Source organism: Serpula lacrymans (assembly GCF_000218685.1).
Source record: "Serpula lacrymans var. lacrymans S7.9 unplaced genomic scaffold SERLAscaffold_11, whole genome shotgun sequence".
In the NCBI taxonomy this organism is placed as follows: Eukaryota; Fungi; Basidiomycota; class Agaricomycetes; order Boletales; family Serpulaceae; genus Serpula; species Serpula lacrymans.
Window position 1 is genome coordinate 1,780,812 of NW_006763300.1, and position 17,377 is coordinate 1,798,188.

The 17,377-nt window shown below is 44.7% G+C and overlaps 6 protein-coding genes across 6 annotated transcripts; 3 read left to right on the forward strand and 3 right to left on the reverse strand.

The window, feature by feature from the left end:
• Positions 1-20: 20 nt before the first annotated feature.
• Positions 21-2,177, reverse strand: SERLADRAFT_441241 (uncharacterized protein; the record flags this gene model as incomplete). Its single annotated transcript, XM_007321741.1, has 13 exons — positions 21-102; positions 175-291; positions 361-443; positions 507-730; positions 788-860; positions 908-936; positions 986-1,022; positions 1,077-1,294; positions 1,356-1,395; positions 1,472-1,680; positions 1,734-1,804; positions 1,892-1,967; positions 2,030-2,177. The coding sequence occupies 13 exons, from the start codon at positions 2,175-2,177 to the stop codon at positions 21-23; spliced, it is 1,407 nt and encodes a 468-aa protein (XP_007321803.1).
• A 1,878-nt stretch (positions 2,178-4,055) lies between these two features.
• Positions 4,056-5,339, reverse strand: SERLADRAFT_441242 (uncharacterized protein; the record flags this gene model as incomplete). Its single annotated transcript, XM_007321742.1, has 3 exons — positions 4,056-4,440; positions 4,487-5,040; positions 5,091-5,339. The coding sequence occupies 3 exons, from the start codon at positions 5,337-5,339 to the stop codon at positions 4,056-4,058; spliced, it is 1,188 nt and encodes a 395-aa protein (XP_007321804.1).
• A 4,988-nt stretch (positions 5,340-10,327) lies between these two features.
• Positions 10,328-10,765, forward strand: SERLADRAFT_441244 (uncharacterized protein; the record flags this gene model as incomplete). Its single annotated transcript, XM_007321743.1, has 1 exon — positions 10,328-10,765. The coding sequence occupies one exon, from the start codon at positions 10,328-10,330 to the stop codon at positions 10,763-10,765; it is 438 nt and encodes a 145-aa protein (XP_007321805.1).
• A 198-nt stretch (positions 10,766-10,963) lies between these two features.
• Positions 10,964-11,773, forward strand: SERLADRAFT_441245 (uncharacterized protein; the record flags this gene model as incomplete). The annotated part of the gene is made up of 1 exon (XM_007321744.1): positions 10,964-11,773. One exon carries the CDS (start codon positions 10,964-10,966, stop codon positions 11,771-11,773), a length of 810 nt encoding a protein of 269 aa, XP_007321806.1.
• A 520-nt stretch (positions 11,774-12,293) lies between these two features.
• SERLADRAFT_441246 (uncharacterized protein) lies at positions 12,294-12,647 on the forward strand (the record flags this gene model as incomplete). Its single annotated transcript, XM_007321745.1, has 1 exon — positions 12,294-12,647. One exon carries the CDS (start codon positions 12,294-12,296, stop codon positions 12,645-12,647), a length of 354 nt encoding a protein of 117 aa, XP_007321807.1.
• Positions 12,648-16,713: 4,066 nt separating this feature from the next.
• SERLADRAFT_475135 (uncharacterized protein) lies at positions 16,714-17,217 on the reverse strand (the record flags this gene model as incomplete). Its single annotated transcript, XM_007321746.1, has 1 exon — positions 16,714-17,217. One exon carries the CDS (start codon positions 17,114-17,116, stop codon positions 16,835-16,837), a length of 282 nt encoding a protein of 93 aa, XP_007321808.1.
• Positions 17,218-17,377: the final 160 nt, after the last annotated feature.

Consider the following 17,377-nt stretch of genomic DNA (forward strand, 5'->3'; position numbering starts at 1 on the left):
TTCCATTTGCTGGTGCATGTTTAGTTGTCGTTGATGGTAGAGAATCCAACATCTACCCAAGCTCTCATCCTGTCTCCATAACGAATCGTCATCCAAAGAAGACTACAGCAAACCGAGTAAACCCCAAAGTCAAAACAATGACGCTTGTGACGAGAAAGCCACATGGATGCTTACCCGAAAGCAACCCATGCCAGGACTGCAGCGATGGTATTCGTAGCCACTAAACCAATAAGGTCGATAGACGGTAATACCGCCGCAACCGCAAGCGCCGTGATGAGGGACCGGAAAGCACTGCAAGTCAAATCGTTGGTGTCACGAATCATTAATTATGAATAATGAACTGCGGGAGTTCCGACGGACCTATTCGCAGCTTGTATTTCAGCACTGCGGGAATGCAAAATATCGACTGAATAAGCGGCGCATGGTGTTAGAACAAAGTCAACCTATATGACATGCAAGGGTTAGTAGAGATATAAAAGACTACAAATTGTTTCAGTCTGCCATACCCCCAATCCGTTCATGAAGAGACAGATCATGTTGAGCGTGAGCCCAATGGGTCCCCCTATGTACGTGGTGATAAGACCAGAAAATAAAACGGAGAGCGGAGCCAAATAGAGCGCGCCCACCCAAGCCGCTCGGAGTCGATCCTCGGGTACCCATTCACCCTTGCGGCGTACTTTCCACGCTTTTACAATTTTATCAGAAAGGCGTCCAGTCAACGGAGCACCAACTGACGTCCCGTCAGACATTGCTTTTGAGGGTTAAGAGCAAAGGAGAGGGAACAAACTCAAATTTCCCAGACCACAAGGGAGGAAACAGGCACCAATCAGAGCTTGATTTTCGATATGGTAGCGTGCGCCCTTTGGAAAAGTTAGCTCACAGAGACTATGGATATTTAGTTACTCACAATTGTATATGCCAAGGGGACGAGCAGAACTAAACTCAGAGTTAACGTGCACCGTAATCCATGAAAGAGTTCACATACAGTAATCTGACACTAAAATCAAACCGCCGGCTATAGACTAGGAATCAAATCAATTCATGCTTTAATAACGAGATACAAAGAAAGGGCGCACAGTGGTCAGTACATTTGGGCTGCGCAACAACCACAAGCTATCGAATGGATTCACGAGCTTGAATCGCCTCCTCTCAGTTTCTGGGACCTTGTCCTTCCCTCTAGTACCAGGATGAGTAGTTTCTGGGAGAAAAAGGAACACCAAAACGATTGCGATCAAGCCCCAACCTCCCAGTATGAGCTGCATGATCCGCCACGATGCATATTCAGCAGCGGTACCTAACGCATATGTAAGATTACCTGCACAAGTTGACTTCAACACGAGAAAATTCGTACATACCTCCAGCGAGAGGTGCCAAAGCAGGTCCGAGGAGGCAGGCCTATAGATTGATTGACATCTTAGTAGGCCACCACACTGGAAAAATCATACTTAAATAAACGGGTAGTGTAACGTACCCCGAAAAATATGCCCATCGCGGTCCCGCGCTCTTCCAGCTTATATATATCACCAATGACACCAGATCCCACAGACAGACCACCCGAAGAACCAAAAGCCTGCAGGACACGCCAAAAGAGAAGACTTTGTAATGTCGATGACGCTGCTACTCCGACACTCCCAATGCATAGTATAGGCAATCCATATAAATATACAGGTCGACGACCATCTGTTAAAAGGTGAGAACACGAATATTAATATTTAAAGTTTTTGGGGACTCACAGAATGTAGAGTTGGAAGCCCAGAACAAGCTACCAATGGCGAAGGAAAATATAGATAGACTTACTGCCAGACTGAATACACGAAATGAGGGGGTTAGGAAGTCAATCCAAGGCACCCCGTCTCGTATTACGATAACCTTAGAGAGGTAGCGTACTTACCTGACTATGGCACCAGTTGAATTCAAGTCGCGAGCAATTTGAGGAATAGATGGAATAAATGACCCAGCTACGAACACTATGAACCAAGGGTTTTGTAGCTTTAAAGTTGAAACGGAAGCATCTGGTATATGTTCTTACTTGGTAGCAGACCAGCCGAGGACACGATGAAGAGGATCGTTCTTTTTTGGGATTGGTTGAAACGACTGTACAGCGCCAGATGTGCAACGCGCCTTTCATCTCGCTCCTGATCCTCCGAATGCAGGAGAGGACTCTCTTCTGAAGACATGATAACAATAGCTGGTCAGAGAGCTTGAGATAATCTATTGCCTAGGCTCGAACCAGCTGATACACGTGGCAACATACAGTGATCGTTTGGTTACGGTTCGATTTTGGAGGCAAGCCGGAGTCTGGCATTATCTTTTGAAAACCCCGTAAATTTACATTCCTATTACAGCTAATTGCAGATCATTAGACATCCCGGCGTGAAAAACGCGCACTCGGAGTTAAAGCGGCCTGAGCGGGAAGTAAATTCTTTTAGGCTCGTAAGACTAATATCAGAGTCTGCCCACCACAGGAAGCCACGAGGCGCCACAGCTATGTCAACCAGACTTAAGATACAGTCTCCTGATCTTTTGGGGATTTCTATTTTTCAAGTCCGCCTGTATGCAATTTCTATGCGATGTCTAACATTCTGCAATTAGCTGTAACCAAAATTCAATCAGAGTTTGATCAGAGCTTGTGAGTTTGCAATTTTTGGGATTGAGCAAATGTGTGCTTCACTATAGCAGTTTATTGCATGGGCATCATGTTGGAGTTATCTATAACGAAGGGGACGGTGGTCTCAAAAGTTGCGTGCGGCACACATGGGAGCACATTTTTTCGCTTAGTTTTGCTCGCCTGGTTTTCGGTTAGCAGTAGAGTAGGTAGAGTGCAGTAGTAACGAGTGCAGTGAAAATTGTAGCCACATTGAAAATTCTCACGCTTATAAGGACAGACAACACAAATTCACTGACTTCTGACTTAGTAAAATTTGATCACTTAACTGTATTATCATTACTCAAAAGATAATGTAGAGCGGCTCAGTCAAGAGCAGCGGAATGCTTTTGATACCATCATACAGTCAATTCATCATAATTGGAGAACAACTTGCTTGATTCACAGTGCTGGAGGTAGGGGAAAAACATATCTCTGTAATACAATCGCAGCTGCCATTTGAGCAAGAGATAGTCATAATGTTGCTCTATATATAGCATCCTCTGAGATTGCATCCCTGCTCTTGGAGGGTGGCCGCACAGCTCATTCACACTTTGGAATCCCTATTCCTGTACATGAAACATCGACATGCAGGATTCCAAAAAACTCTGACCTCTATTGAGACATACCGGAGTTATTCTCTGGGATGAAGCACTGATGCAACACCGTCATGGAATTGAAGCATTGGATTGTACATTGCGGGACATTTTGGATAATCAGCTTCCATTTGGAGGCATTACAATGGTCGTTGGAGGGGACTTCTGCCAAACACCACCTGTTGTTCCAAGAGGGTTAAGGCGATATATTAGTTCTGCCTCTCTTAGAAGGTCATGACTGTGGACAAATATTCATGTCTGCTATCTCACACAGAACATGTGCCTGGACCGTACTCCAGAAAGTGAAGCATTTGCTAGCTGGCTCCTGGATGTTGGTAGTGGGCATGGAATTGCAGGAGATGGAACTATTGAGCTCCTGTTATGCACAAAGTGCTTAACAAAGTCTGAGGGTTTGTCGAGGTTTCTAGGAGACTTATCCGAAGACAAGTTTTGAGAATGTAGTTCTGAGTAGAGTTCTTCCAATGAAAGTTGGTTTTCTTCTGAGTAGAAGTCTGATCTTAGGAGTCTAGCTTTGTAAACGTAAACTGCGTAGAATCATATTGAAGAAATACTACTACTGTTACAAAGGTATTTATAGGAAATAAGATCGGTGATAGGAGTTAGGTCCTATCTAGGGGAGGCTTGCCTGTTGAGGGCTAACTACTATACTAGGTAATGTAGTTTGCGAAGAAAACGGAAATGTACGTGAAGGAAATGAGTCATCAGTCCGATGGTATAACCAATGAGTAAAGAGAAATGAGTAGTCCATAAAAGGAGTAGAAATCGTAACATTACCTCCTTACTTGCTTCAAGTTTCACCAAAATTTGGTGCCTTCACCATCCATGTTGTAACTATTGTCATAGCTGACGTCTCCATGTAATCCCTCCATTAGAACCCTATCTTTGTTTTCCATACAAATAGGACACCTATTGAAACTATGTCCTGGTGTGCGGCGGTCACAATCGGGGCAGTAATAGGCTTCACAGTAGTATGTGCGATGATCACTCCAACCGCAGTGTTGGCAGTAGGGAGCGTTATTGCGAACACCTTGGTGGTACTTTTGTCTGGTGTTAGACGAAGTGTCGGATTGGGGAGTGGGGGGATTGTCATCTCCCAGGTTGTATGTTCCTGCATACAACTGGTTGATCATATCGGTGTCATCTACATTGATTGGGTTGGAAGGAGAACCAGGCTTAGGCCTGTGCATTGTGCCAGGCGGACTGTCTTTCTGACTCTCTGACATACGAGACTGCTGTTTCGATGGAGTTCTCGCGGTGGGGATCTGGAGTATCACTTCTTTCCGGCCGTGTCGGGCTCCTCGTCGGTTTGTCAGATGACGACGGGTTAGGCCGTTTGACACTGGTCAAGGTGGAGGTGACTGGGATGTTGGTGGTTTTGGGTTCGACCCAATGGAACGGGGACTGGAGGGGCTCGACCCTTGCAAGATTGGGCTGGTTGGGACGGTGGGAATGTATTCTTCCGCTGACGGGGTGGACGGAGGTTGTCGAGTGACAATGTGTTAAGTGAGCTCCGGGGTAGCACTGGTCTGCTCGGGGTATGATAGGGACTGGCGGGACAAACCGGGTGGAGGAGTACTCAAACAACCGTCTCACTCTATCCGCATGCGCGCTTCTGTTAGCAAGGTCCTCCCGCCTAATTCCAAATATGCCTTTGCCGTGTCCGTCTGCCCACTCGAGGAGCTCATCCTCAAGCGTCGTTCCAAAGATTCTAAAACTAATTTTTCCATCCGGAGTGCCCGACAGATACTCGAGTCCTGATTGTTGAGCCGCGAATGCTCGCTTTCCAACGAATGTAGTGAGTCTATGGCTTTTAATAGTTCATCAGCTACGAGGTCAATGGCAAGGAAGGTATGCATGGAGGAAAGAGCGTGGTACGCGTGGGGGTAGCATTTTTCTGTTTTGTAGAATAAATAAACGTAGGTGTTTTTGGCTGATATTAGTTCTATGGCGTCAGAGACGTTGGCTTGGTTGTGTTGTTGCCCACGGGCGAAGGACACTCGGTTGTCGGCTAGCATGTTGGCTTCACTGGGTACAAAATAGGTGGTGACAGGGAAGCCAGTAGAGTTGGAGGTAGACATGTTTGTGTTGAGAGACAGAGGATTGGTGGTGGTGGGGTGAATATCTCTTCAATGTAGTCTGTGGTCCTTCTTATACGCTTCCAGTATCTCCACAGCATTGGTTAAATGTTCTTTCGGCTCCCATGAGTTTTCGGAATGAGGGTAATAGTGCCATTTGATCAGGTAGCGGCGCCCGCGTTTCCAGGGTTTGTGTCTAAGAATACTTTCTACTTTGTATTCTTCTTCTTCATTGACAAGGTCAGGTGGTGGTCGGATAAAATTTGGGCCGTGAGTGTCGGTCTCTGCATACAGGGTGAGAAGGGATGTGTGGAAAATGTTGTGTATCCTCCAATGGGGAGGTAGGGATAATCGGTAATTCACCGGGGAAATCTTTTCTTGGATGCGGAAAGGTCCGATGCATTTCATGTTAAACTTCTTGTATTTGGTAGCTTTTTCCCATAGGTTGGTGTTCTCTAACCACACCTTTTGCCCTTTGGAGAATTGCGTGAACTTTCCGTTGTTTCGCTTCATCAATCTTACTTCTCGCGAGTTCGTGTGCTTTTAGGGCGTTTTCCCTTGCCCTAAGCAATTCGGATAAACATTTTTCCACTGATGGGATATTTGTGGATCTGTGTTTAGTTGGGATTCCTCAGGGTTCGTATCCCATGATGAGGTAGAATGGTGATTGGTTGTTTGTGGAGTGTGGTTGTTGGTTGTGGCAGAATTCTGCCGTTGTGAGGTACTTTTCCCAGCTGTGCGGTTGGTTCTGGCAAAAGATGTGGAGGTAGATCTCCAGTTCTTGATTGGATCGTTCTGTCTGTCCATCCGTTGTCGATGATAAGTACTGTTGTTAGAAAACCACACACAAAAACAAACAAACACACAATCCTCCCAGATTCCACGGAACTTGTTTATGGGCTTTGCCTCCTAGAACAGTGGGTGCTCTGGTTGTTCGTGGGGTGGTATATATGAGGATCCTTCAAAGTAAAACCCAGTGATGTATGAGTGTGGGTTTTGAGGAGGAGGGATAGTTGAATTGATAGAAGATAGGGGCTTAGTGACGAGTATAGATGAGCACTACCTTGCTAATCGTAGCACAAGGTAGGTTTGAGAACGACGAGGATGACGAGGTGACGAGGTTCCCAGTGATAGCAGGCTCCTGACGCACAAACTGTAGTGCTCAGAAGGACTCTAATTGAAGGGGATGACAATCACTTTCAAAAAGTGACGAGTGACGATGACAGCAGTTGACAGTGGTAGCAGTGGGAAGTGTTGTGACCACACTGGATCACAAGCAGCAGAGTAGTGAACTTGAATTTAGAGAAGAAGTCTGGAATGGAGTTCTTGTTCTCTTTTACAAGGTAAAATACAGGGGTTTATATAGTAAAAGAAAAGTAGGCTATGCACAGTATAGCTGTGCAAAAAAGAATGAGAAAGAATATGAAGGAAGGAATGTACGCTGACAAATCCTGCGTAGGTAGTACAGGATAAGATTGTCAAAAGAGGAAAAGAAAGAGATAGAACAATGAATGCTGTGAGTAATGTCACAGGTTTGTACAGCCATAAAGTAAAGTCCAATAGCAAAAAGAGAGCAGGAAAATCATGATGTCATGGGAAGATGCAGTAAAAAAAGGGCAAGGCAAAACACTATCAGTATCAACACAGTTCCTTTATTGTCAGTCAGGCATTCTAAAAAAATATGTGTCCATAAAAATGATTCAAAAATCAAAAATAATCGCACTGTAAATGAATGTTCTGCTGAAGAAAAAGAAACTGGAGCCACCGGTCCACCACCTAGTCCAAATCCGACAGTTCCATGGCCTTACCAATGGACTGGTTGTGTTGGACCACCTGATCAAACGAGGGAGGGAGAGGAGTAGTTCCAATTTGGAACAAGTGAGTCCCAGGCAGCGTGTGATAGGTGTAGCTGTAGCGAAGACGATGGACAAAAGATAAGTGTACCCAAGTGAATGGGACAGCGATGAACATGGGCAACGCAAGGGGATGAACCTTCTCCAGCTCAAAAATTACCCACCCACACTCCAACCAGGCAAGACGAGCGACCAATGTTTTGATAGTATATGATGGCAGATCAACGTCATGAAGATGGACCTGTTGCCCTATTTGGACTGGCCGCTGGGGCTTTGCTGATATCAGCAGTGGCACGTGGTAGTCAACAGATTGGCGACAGAAGCGGATAGGAAGTGGTGACATCAGAAATGGTGGGGGTGCAAATAAGATGAGGAGGAGGAGGGTGGAGGTGACGAAAAAGTGGATTAGAATGGGGATCCAGAAACAACCGTCAGGTGAGAATAAAAAGGAGAGGAAGGGGCCCATGGTGGGGCTAGGCAAAGGAAGGGGAGTAAGGGAAACGACAAAAGCGAGGGCGCAATGCAATGTGTAGCCAGTGGCGATGCAAAAATTTGCCGAAATGCCGAAATGCGGAAAGTACTGAATGGAAAAGCAAAGGTGAGCGTGACTGGATTGCCTAATAGAGGTGGTGCTGATCAGCCACAAGTTCGAAAAGGGTAATATTAATTACTATTCCACGTGGCACTGTGCCTGTGTGGCGCAAAGGCGAGTCTTTTTGAATATTCGCTTCGTTATTGACACCTGTCCATGCTACCAATCAACTTTGGTGCATGACACCGTCTGGGGATGATACACAGAGGAGAGTTCAGGAGTTTGTATTAAGAACAAAGCTTGAAGGAAGTGTCTAGCCACTTGCTGAGAGCAATCAGGGACTGGAACTAGAGTCCAATGTGAGTAACTATATTATTAGAGAGTATGACAGGTATACAGTACCTAGAGTCCAATGTGAGTAACTAGAGAATAGGAAGCATTGGACTCTGCAATACTGTCCGAAGTTTTGTAAACAAAGGTAAACAAAGCAGCCACAAAGGCGAAATAATAGAGAACACAATCAATAGTGAATGATAGAAGAATAGATAGAGAAAGGAATGAAAATATATAGGTAGCACAAAGGTGCAGAATCACCAAAACTAACAGTTTGTGGAGTTCTTTGTATACTTCAGAGGCAAACTGTGGTCCTCTGTCGGATATGAGTTTATTGTGCAATCCGAATCGTTTGAAGATGGAATCGTGAAAGATTCGTGCAGTTTTGAGCGCGTTGATGGTTTTATGACAAGGTGAGAGGATTACCCCCTTACTAAGTCCTTGGTCTACCACGACCATTATACTGTCGTATCCTGAAGATTCTGGTAAATCTGTTATGAAGTCTACGGATAGGTACTTCATTGGTTCTGTGGTTTTGGGGGTCTGGTTTGGGATTAATGGTATGGTGGTGGGATGCGTGTTTACTTTTGCTTGTTGACAAGTTGCGCATCCTTTCACGTAGTCTTCCACTTGTTTCATCATTCCTGGCCACCAATAGGCCTTTTTGATCAACCGGTAGGTTTTGAGCCTTCCTGGGTGTCCTGCGGACAGGGAATTGTGGTGATCCTTGATGATCGTCTTTTGTTCTTCTACTTCGTCAATTAGTAATTTATTCTGATAAAAGAACTGTCCTTCTTCCTTTCTCCAATCGTCTTTGTTCTTCCTGGATAATTATTGTTTGTGAGCATAGCTTGCTCGATTGTGTCTTTGATTGTTTGTGTGTGATACAGGAATGCCAAGGTGGGTATCATTGGTGTGTCATTGTCATCTTCTTTGTTTTTAACGTATAAATCAGGTCTTCTTGAGAGTACATCGGGTACCACCATGTGGGTTCCTGGTACGTGCTCCAAGGTGTGATTGTATTGTGACAGTTCCAGCTGCCATCTTCTCTGTTGTGGTGTGAGTTTTCTGGCTTCTTGCCAGTACGTCAGGTTCTTGTGATCTGTTAGGATTTGGATCGTGTGGGGGCTTCCCAAAAGTAAGTGTTTCCACTCTTTTAAAGCTCTCATTACCGCTAATAATTCTTTGTCATAGATCTGGTAGTTCTTTTCACCGTGAGATAGAGTTTTGGAGAAAAATGCACATGGGTGCCATTGTCCTTGGTCATCGGGTTGCATTAATACTGCTCCTGTGACGTGTTTGCTGGCATCTGCAGCGATCTTTGACAGTTTTGAGGAGTTGGGAATTTGTGTTACGGGGGATTCGAGGAATTTTTGTTTCATCAATTTGAAGGCATCGTCTTCTGTTTTGGTCCAGTTCCACTTCCTATCCTTTTCTAGTAAGGCATTCAAGGGTCTGGCAAGGTCAGAGTAATGACTGATAAACTTCCTGTAGAAGTTTCCGTAACCTAAGAACTTCCTTACGCCTTTGGTGTCCTTTGGGATTGGCCAATCGTGGATCCCAGCGAGTTTGGCTGGGTCCATGGATACCTGGTTGTGGGAAATGATCATTCCCAAGTATTCAATAGTTTCTGCCTCAAAGGTGCATTTTTCCAGTTTGAGGAACAGGTCGTTATCGCGTAGTCTTTATAGAACTTGCTTCGTCCGGATCCGCAGCCTTTCGGTATTGGTGTTGAAGATGAGGATGTTGTCCATGTATATGATCATCCACCCTTCGTCAATATAATCCTTGAATTTGTTGTTCATCAGTCTTTGGAATGTTGCTGGTGAGTTGTACATGCTGAAAAACATGACTGTTGGTTCGAATACTCCTTTGCTGGTTTTAAACGCAGTTTTCCATTCGTCCCCTTCCTTTATTCTTACGTTGTTGTACAGTTGGGGACAGACAAACTCGACAAAACAACTCATTGAATTATCACTCATTAGCACAACATTCTAGTCAACCAAAATGTGTGAAAATAGTGTATTTAGGACCTAATGATAAGATCTGCACAAGCCAATTCTGACCTAGATAAATATTCGAAATCCTAATCCAAAATATTTGGCCACTCCCAAAACAATTCCCAAAAATCCCAAGAAAATCAGAATATGCATGAACCGGTAATCACAGTTTGATTGTGCTGTCAGAAATTTTCAAATTGTGCTAGTACACAAGCAGTGAAATGAGAAAATTTTGTCTTGAATCCAAGGTGTGACTAACCATTCTGAGCAAGAATGCCTCACAGACACCCCCCAAAGCGACCTGCAATACAAAACACCATAGGCCTATGCAATCGGCCTAATACCAGCTTCAGAACAGCCCAAACACAGTCAATTTCCGAGTCTGAGTCCAATCACAGTACCAATGAGCAACCAGCCAAACGAGCAAGAGCACAATCTCGTGCACTGAGCCCAGAAATAGCTGGGGCGCAAGATCTTTTGTTGAGCCCAGAAACGGATGGCAGCTGGCACCTGTATCCCGCTTTTGACAGCATGAAGTTTGTTGCAAGTAGGGACCAGTCAGACGAGGAATCTGATGCAGAAATCATCATTGACAACGAACCTTTTACACCCGCTGATGACAACAAAGCCTGCACCCAGCTCATTGATTTTGCAATCAGTATTGGTGATGATCCCTCTGATGAGGCTTGGTTGCCTCCAAGGGAAGCCTGATGTGCCGCACTGTGGAAGAACTCCTCTGGTCAGCCCAAAAAATACAAAAAAGGTCCTGATGTGGGCAGCAAGTCAGCACGCACCCAACGCCGATACAGACAACTCCTAATCAACCAAACATCACTCACCAGCCTCGGTTTCACCCGTTCACAGAGGAACATTGTTAATACCATATCAAGCCCCACCAGCAGTCCCCTTATGTCCAGGTCCCCCGAGCGTTCTCCAACTCCCAGTCCAGGGCCTCATGCTTCCTCCTGGGCCCCATGTTCTCCCCATCCGAGCCCTCAAAATCTTGAATTCAGCCTGACCACAAGAAACAATGCTGCTCCTGACCTGCAGGACATGGCAGCGTGCAATGACAATTCTTCAGATGTCAGAAGTGATCCCAATGGAGGGATGGCCATTCTTGGACTGGATAGGGAAGTTGAGACAGCCTGGGAGGACGGACTTGAAGGATATGGAGTCAAGGTTAGAGGGTGGACCGAGCTGAGAGAGCAGATCAAACATGATCTCTCGAAGAAAGCAAAAACATTACCCTTGTCACATGCCAACCAGCTTTTGTTGATCCAAAATTTTGCTACACTTCATCTGAAGGGACTTGGCCGAATTGATGCAAGCTTGGAGATTGCACGACAGTGGCATGAAGGTCAAGGTACTCATTTTGCACGGAAGGTTTGTGCACTCGCACGCTATTATCAAGTATTTGAACAGCTTCCCATCAAAAAGTGTGGAGGGAGAGCAAATGCCCTCAGCCTCCTCAAAGATGAACGACTTCAACTTGCTGCTCAACAATGGCTCAATTCACAGAAAGTGGGTCAAATCACCCCACATTGCTTTCAGCATGCTCTCAATGATACAATCCTTCCATCACTAAATATTACGCTTGCTAAGCCATTGTGTGAACGAACTGCCCAGCGATGGTTGCTCAAATTGGGGTGGCAACTGACAAGATTGTGGAAGGGTGTTTACATGGATGGACATGAACGTAAGGACGTGAAGAAATATTAACAAGAGGTTTTCTTACCTGCTATGGCTGCATTTGAGTCTCGTATGGTGCATTTCGAAGGCCCAGAGCTGTGTCGGGTAGAACCCAACCTGCTACCTGGGGAGGAGGAGGTGATTGCCAACTGGCACGACAAGTGTTGCTTCCATGGAAATGACTTCAAAAGCCATGCTTAGTGAGTATTGACTTCTATGTGCCGACTACATTTTGAGATTGTGCTTGATTGATGATGAACATGTCTAGTCTGTTACTGGGCCAACAAATGCTGCAGCGGAAGGGAAAGGGCCACATCATTCATGTATCAGGATTTATCAATTCAAAGGATGGACGTCTGGTGCTCCATAATGACAATAGTGTTAGAATATACTCTGACATACCAATACTCTATAGGATAATACCTCTGATTTGTAAGCCAGCCCAGTATGCAGCAGCTATTCTGTGTAAGACGTCCGTGGTTGCATGTCATGTTTAAGATCCTACATTGTATAACCTTGGCCATATAGCTCAATTGATAGAGCAGCTGGCATGTATCCAGAAGGTTCCAGGTTCAATCCCTGGTCTGGTCAATATCCAATTTTATCAAATAGTGACATTGTTGAAGAAGCCAGAGAAATTATATATCCAGGTGCCAATGGTGATGCTTGGTGGGATACCGAACAGTTGTTCAAGCAGGTCAAGCGAGCAATTCAGATTTTCGAGACCATGCGCCCTGGTTGTGTCTCTTTGTTCATTTTTGATCAGTCTTCTGCTCATGCATCATTGCCACCAGATGCATTGAAAGCTTTTGAGATGAATAAATCAAATGGTGGCAAGCAGCGGGACACTGTTATCCCAGAATCAAATTCCACTGTCGAGCATCGCGGGAAGGTCAACCTGTAACAACCAAGGTAAACTCTGGCGCACACAGGAACACACTATAAAGAATATGAAGAGGGAGTGGTTACCCCTTAAGATGCAGTGAGTTAGTTGGTATACAACAGGAGGACTCGCTAAGTCCTTCCCTCATGTATTGCTCTTGTATATATACTAAAATACATGAGGTACTGTACAGTTGTAAATAAAGTTCAAAGTCCGATGTCTAGCATGTGACCGGTCACATGATGAGTCTAGACACTGGTCAGGTGATGTGTCACATGACTGGTCATGTGACTATGAAAAGTCGAAAATGTAAAGTAAAGTAAATGATCACATGACTGGTCATGTGACTTGGAAAATAAAAGTAGAAGTACATAAGTGAAGCATAAGTAGATGCTGGTATGTCAATTGTAACACAACCCAAAGGACTTCAACATGTCCTTGAGGAGTGTGGATTCAATGTTCAAAAGCTGCGAGCAAAGTGCAGCCCTGTATGTGTAACAACCAAGAGTTAGTTACTCTGGCACACACAAGAACACACTATAAAGGTAGTGATGAGTGATGAGGGAGTGGTTACCCTTTAAGCTGCAGAGAGTTTGTTGGTATACAACAGGAGGACTCGCTGAGGAGTCTCCTGAATCTATTGGGGTATATATACTAATACAGAGTGTTTGTACTTATGTACTGTACAGTTGGTAAAGTCAGTGGCTGATGATGTCATGGGGCCTAGCCCGCATGACCAGCTCCACTGTGTGAGAGAGTTGTATCTAAAAAGAAGAAGAAGGCAACGCAGCGCGAGAAAGAGGAGTTTTGAACAAAAGGGGAAGTGCCGCATGGCACCATGTGTGAAAGTTAAAGTATACAAGGTTAAAGCGGAGAATGAAAATGAAGGAAAGGTCCGAAAATTGTGTTATCGTAACAGTATGCCCATGGGAAAATGAAGATTGCTGCATGGCTCGCCTCTTGAGCAAGCAAGATGATTTCATTAACCAACCATCAATGCTCGAGACTCTCATCAAGGGGGCAGGGCATGAATGCATCTTTCTTCTGAAGTTCCATTGTGAACTCAACCCAATTGAAATGGTTTTGTTGCAAATTTCCATTTTAAGTGATCAGCACTAACTAACAAGTTTTATTACAGTATTGGGGGTGATGCAAATATCGGTATCGCGAAGTTCAGAAGAAGACATTTGCAGAAGCAAAACAGTCTGCACAGGATCAGCTGGATGCATGTGCAACTGATGTCATTCGTTGTTTTGTCAACCGTTCCTGGTGCTTTATGGCTGCATACAGACTGGGACTTACTGGGAGGGCTGCAGAATGGGCAGTTAAGAAGCAGAAGCAACACCGACAGGTATCGCAGAGGGCTATGATGTTGATTGAAGTGGTCCTCAACTAGGCTGTTGTACCTATATTTGTCATTCTATCGGTCAAAAAATTGGCCACTCCAAAACCTCGTGGGAAAGTCTTCTTAGGACTGTTTTTTGGCCTATTTTCACCCCCTGAGTTCAGATCCGGTGTCAGTTTGCGAACGAAAATTCACTGGCACTCTGTACCAAAATTGTCGAGTTTGCCTGTCCACAACTGTAGCCCCAACGTAGATCTATTTTTGTAAAAATGGTGGCTCCTTTGGGTTTTTTGATGAGATCGGGTATTAGGGGTAGTGGATAAGGGTCTTTCACAGTGTATGTGTTTAGTTTCTTGTAGTCTTGGCATGGTCGGAGTGATCCATCTTTTTTGCTGATAAAGAAGAAGGGGGATACTTGTGGCGACTTGCTTGGCCTGATGTATCCTTTTCTGTAATTCTCCGTTAAGAAATCTGTTAACGCTTTGTCTTCCTTGGGTGCTAGTGGGTATAATTTGCAATCTGTTGGTACAAATTCCGGTTTCATGTTGAGCAAATGATCATATTCCCGTCGTTTGGGGAGTCTTTCTGACTTCTTCTTGTTGAAGACATCTGAATATTCCTTGTATTCATTTGGGAGGGTATGCTCCTTTTTCTCTCCGTGAATCTGCGCATGTTCCATAGCCGAGTTGGCCTTTAATCTGATTGTGGTTCGGGGGTAGGGTGTTTGGTCGGATACATATCTATAAATGGCTCTGTATTCGTCTTCCTCTATCATGGTTGTCCTGATCCTTGTTTCCGTTGTGGTTTTGTTGATCCTGATTGAGCGTTTGTCCGAGTTTGGTAATTCTTTGTCTTTCCAATTTATGACTGGATTAACCTTTTGTAGCCAGGGAAATCCTAGCAGTACATCTTCTCCGTCTAGTCCAGTTAATAGGAACTTTGTGAACCTATTTTGTTCTTTTGCATTCACCCTTTGATAGGTAAAATGTGTAATCTTTCCATTTTTGTTTGTGGTTCCATCAACATTTTTACACGTTATAGGGTTCATGAGTTTTTGGAGGGGGAATCTGTGTCTGATGGCAAATTTTGTGTCCATGAAGTCGTCTGTAGCTCCTGAATCTATCAGGGCTTTGGTTCTGATGGTTTTCTGTTTTAACAAGCAATCAATTCATAAAGAGTTGGCATTGATCGTTGCTATTGTTACAGTTGCCATTTTTGACGGTACTAACATCAGGGTAGTCCGTCGTTTCAAAAACCCTCGTCTTCTAATTCTTTCATCGCCTCTTTTCTTTGATCTTCTCCTAACTCCGTCCACATCCTCATGATGTTTTGGACCCTGTCTTCTTCTACCACTGTTTTGGTGTCATCTTCCGTTTTGGTTTGATGTACCTTTCTTTCAGGAGTTTTTCCTTTGTTCCTACAATTCCTTCCTATGTGTCCTTTCTCATTGCATATGAAGCACCTTCCCTCTTTCCTCCTTGATTCCTCTTCATCTTTAGTCAATCTTCTAGCTCTGGTGGTTGGTCCACCTTTGTGGTTTCTGTTGTTCTGTCTTTCTTTGTTTCTGGCGCCCCATGCTCCTTCCGAGATAGTGTTGGCACTAATCCAGTTGGTGTCTAGGTTCGCCACTGTGCTCATCCAGTCTTCAATGGTGAGTAGTTCCTTCCGGTGAGTGCCCCGCAAAGGAGGGGTGGTCGGATAGCCTTTTGATAAATCATGATCATGGCTTCGTTGTTGATGCCACTCTTCCTAGCATTTAGCATGAATCTTGAGTTAAATGCTACTGCATTTTCTCCTTGTTCCATCTTCATTTTCATCAAGGCGGCCGAGGCCGTTCCTTTGACATTGGCCATTCTGAAACTGGCTGTGAAGGTTTTCATGAAGTCTGCCCACGTGGGGTAGGTGTTCTTCTCTTTGTATATGGTCATCTTGGCTTTGCTCCATGAGGCGGCGTTGCCATCCTTCATGTAGCTGAGGGCTATGTATACCTTTTTTTTGTCGGAGTTGTAGATGGTGTTGTTGATATCAAAGTGTAGATTGGTGGACAATATCCACCTTTGGGCTTTATCCGGGGTTCCATTGAAGTCATCAATTTTCCCAATCATCGTGGGTTTAGAAGCTGTAGCATTAGACATGGTGCGTGGTGGTGGGATAGGGGATGGAGCAGGTGCGACGGGGAGTATCTGTGGTATGGGAGGTGGTATTGGGTCACTGTTTGCTGCATATTCTTCAAAGTTGTTCTCATCATAGATGTTTTCTATGACTATTGGGGGATCGTGTTGTGTTGTGGGTATTAGCTGTGGGTGGCTTTCTGCGTAGTACTGTAACCAACGTGTTCTGGCTTCGTAGAAAGTGTCTGCTTGTTCTCTGGTGTGGAGTCGGGTTACGTCTGGTTGGGGAAAGGGGGGTGGTGCTGCTATCCTTTCTTGTCGGGATGACGTCGGTGGGGTTGCTGTTTGTGGGTTGTCTGAGCTTCCTCTTGCTCTCTGGGATCTGGTTGTTGGTCATTGTGACGTCTTGTCGACTTTTTCTTCCCAAACATAAATAGGTGGGACTTCTGGTTAGAATACAATTCTTTTGTTACGCACAAAGTGCTTAACAAAGTCTGAGGGTTCATTGAGGTTTCTAAGAGACTTATCCGAAGACACGTTTGAGAATGTAGTTCTGAGTAGAGTTCTTCCAATGAGAGCTGGTCTTCTTCTGAGTAGAAGTCTGATTTTAGGAGTCTAGCTTTGTAAGCGTAAACTGCGTAGAATTGTATTGAAGAAATACTACTACTGTTACAAAGGTATTTATAGAAAATAAGATCAGTGATAGGAGTTAGGTCCTATCTAGGGGAGGCTTGCCTGTTGAGGGCTAACTACTATACTAGGTAATGTAGTTTGCGAAGAAAACGGAAATGTACGTGAAGGAAATGAGTCATCAGTCCGATGGTATAACCAATGAGTAAAGAGAAATGAATAGTCCATAACATTTGTCCAATAGAAATCGTAACAGTGATGAACTGGATAGGAGCCGATGTCTCTGCTTCAGTCCAAATGGCATTGTTGTCACTACTATCTTGGGCACCTGCACCATTGTCTTCTTCAATGTCCAATGCAACCTCAGTAGATACATCCTGAGCAGGCTGGAGGTCTTGATTCATCCTGGTAGAATGTCACAGTCATTTTGGTGAAGAAACTGGGACTAGGGTTGGGCTGGAGGCCCTGCATTTTTTTGCTCTAGACATGAGGTTGATGGAAGTATGATACCTACCCATTCATAGGCTCATGGGATGGATGCCTATCTGTCTCTCCGACGGCATTCCGGCAGATTGTGGCTGAAAAAAAAAAAGGAATTTCAGGAAAAAACACAGTTCCCGTACGAGTAGGATAACTGGGCACCCCTGGCATCCAAGTGGCTGAAC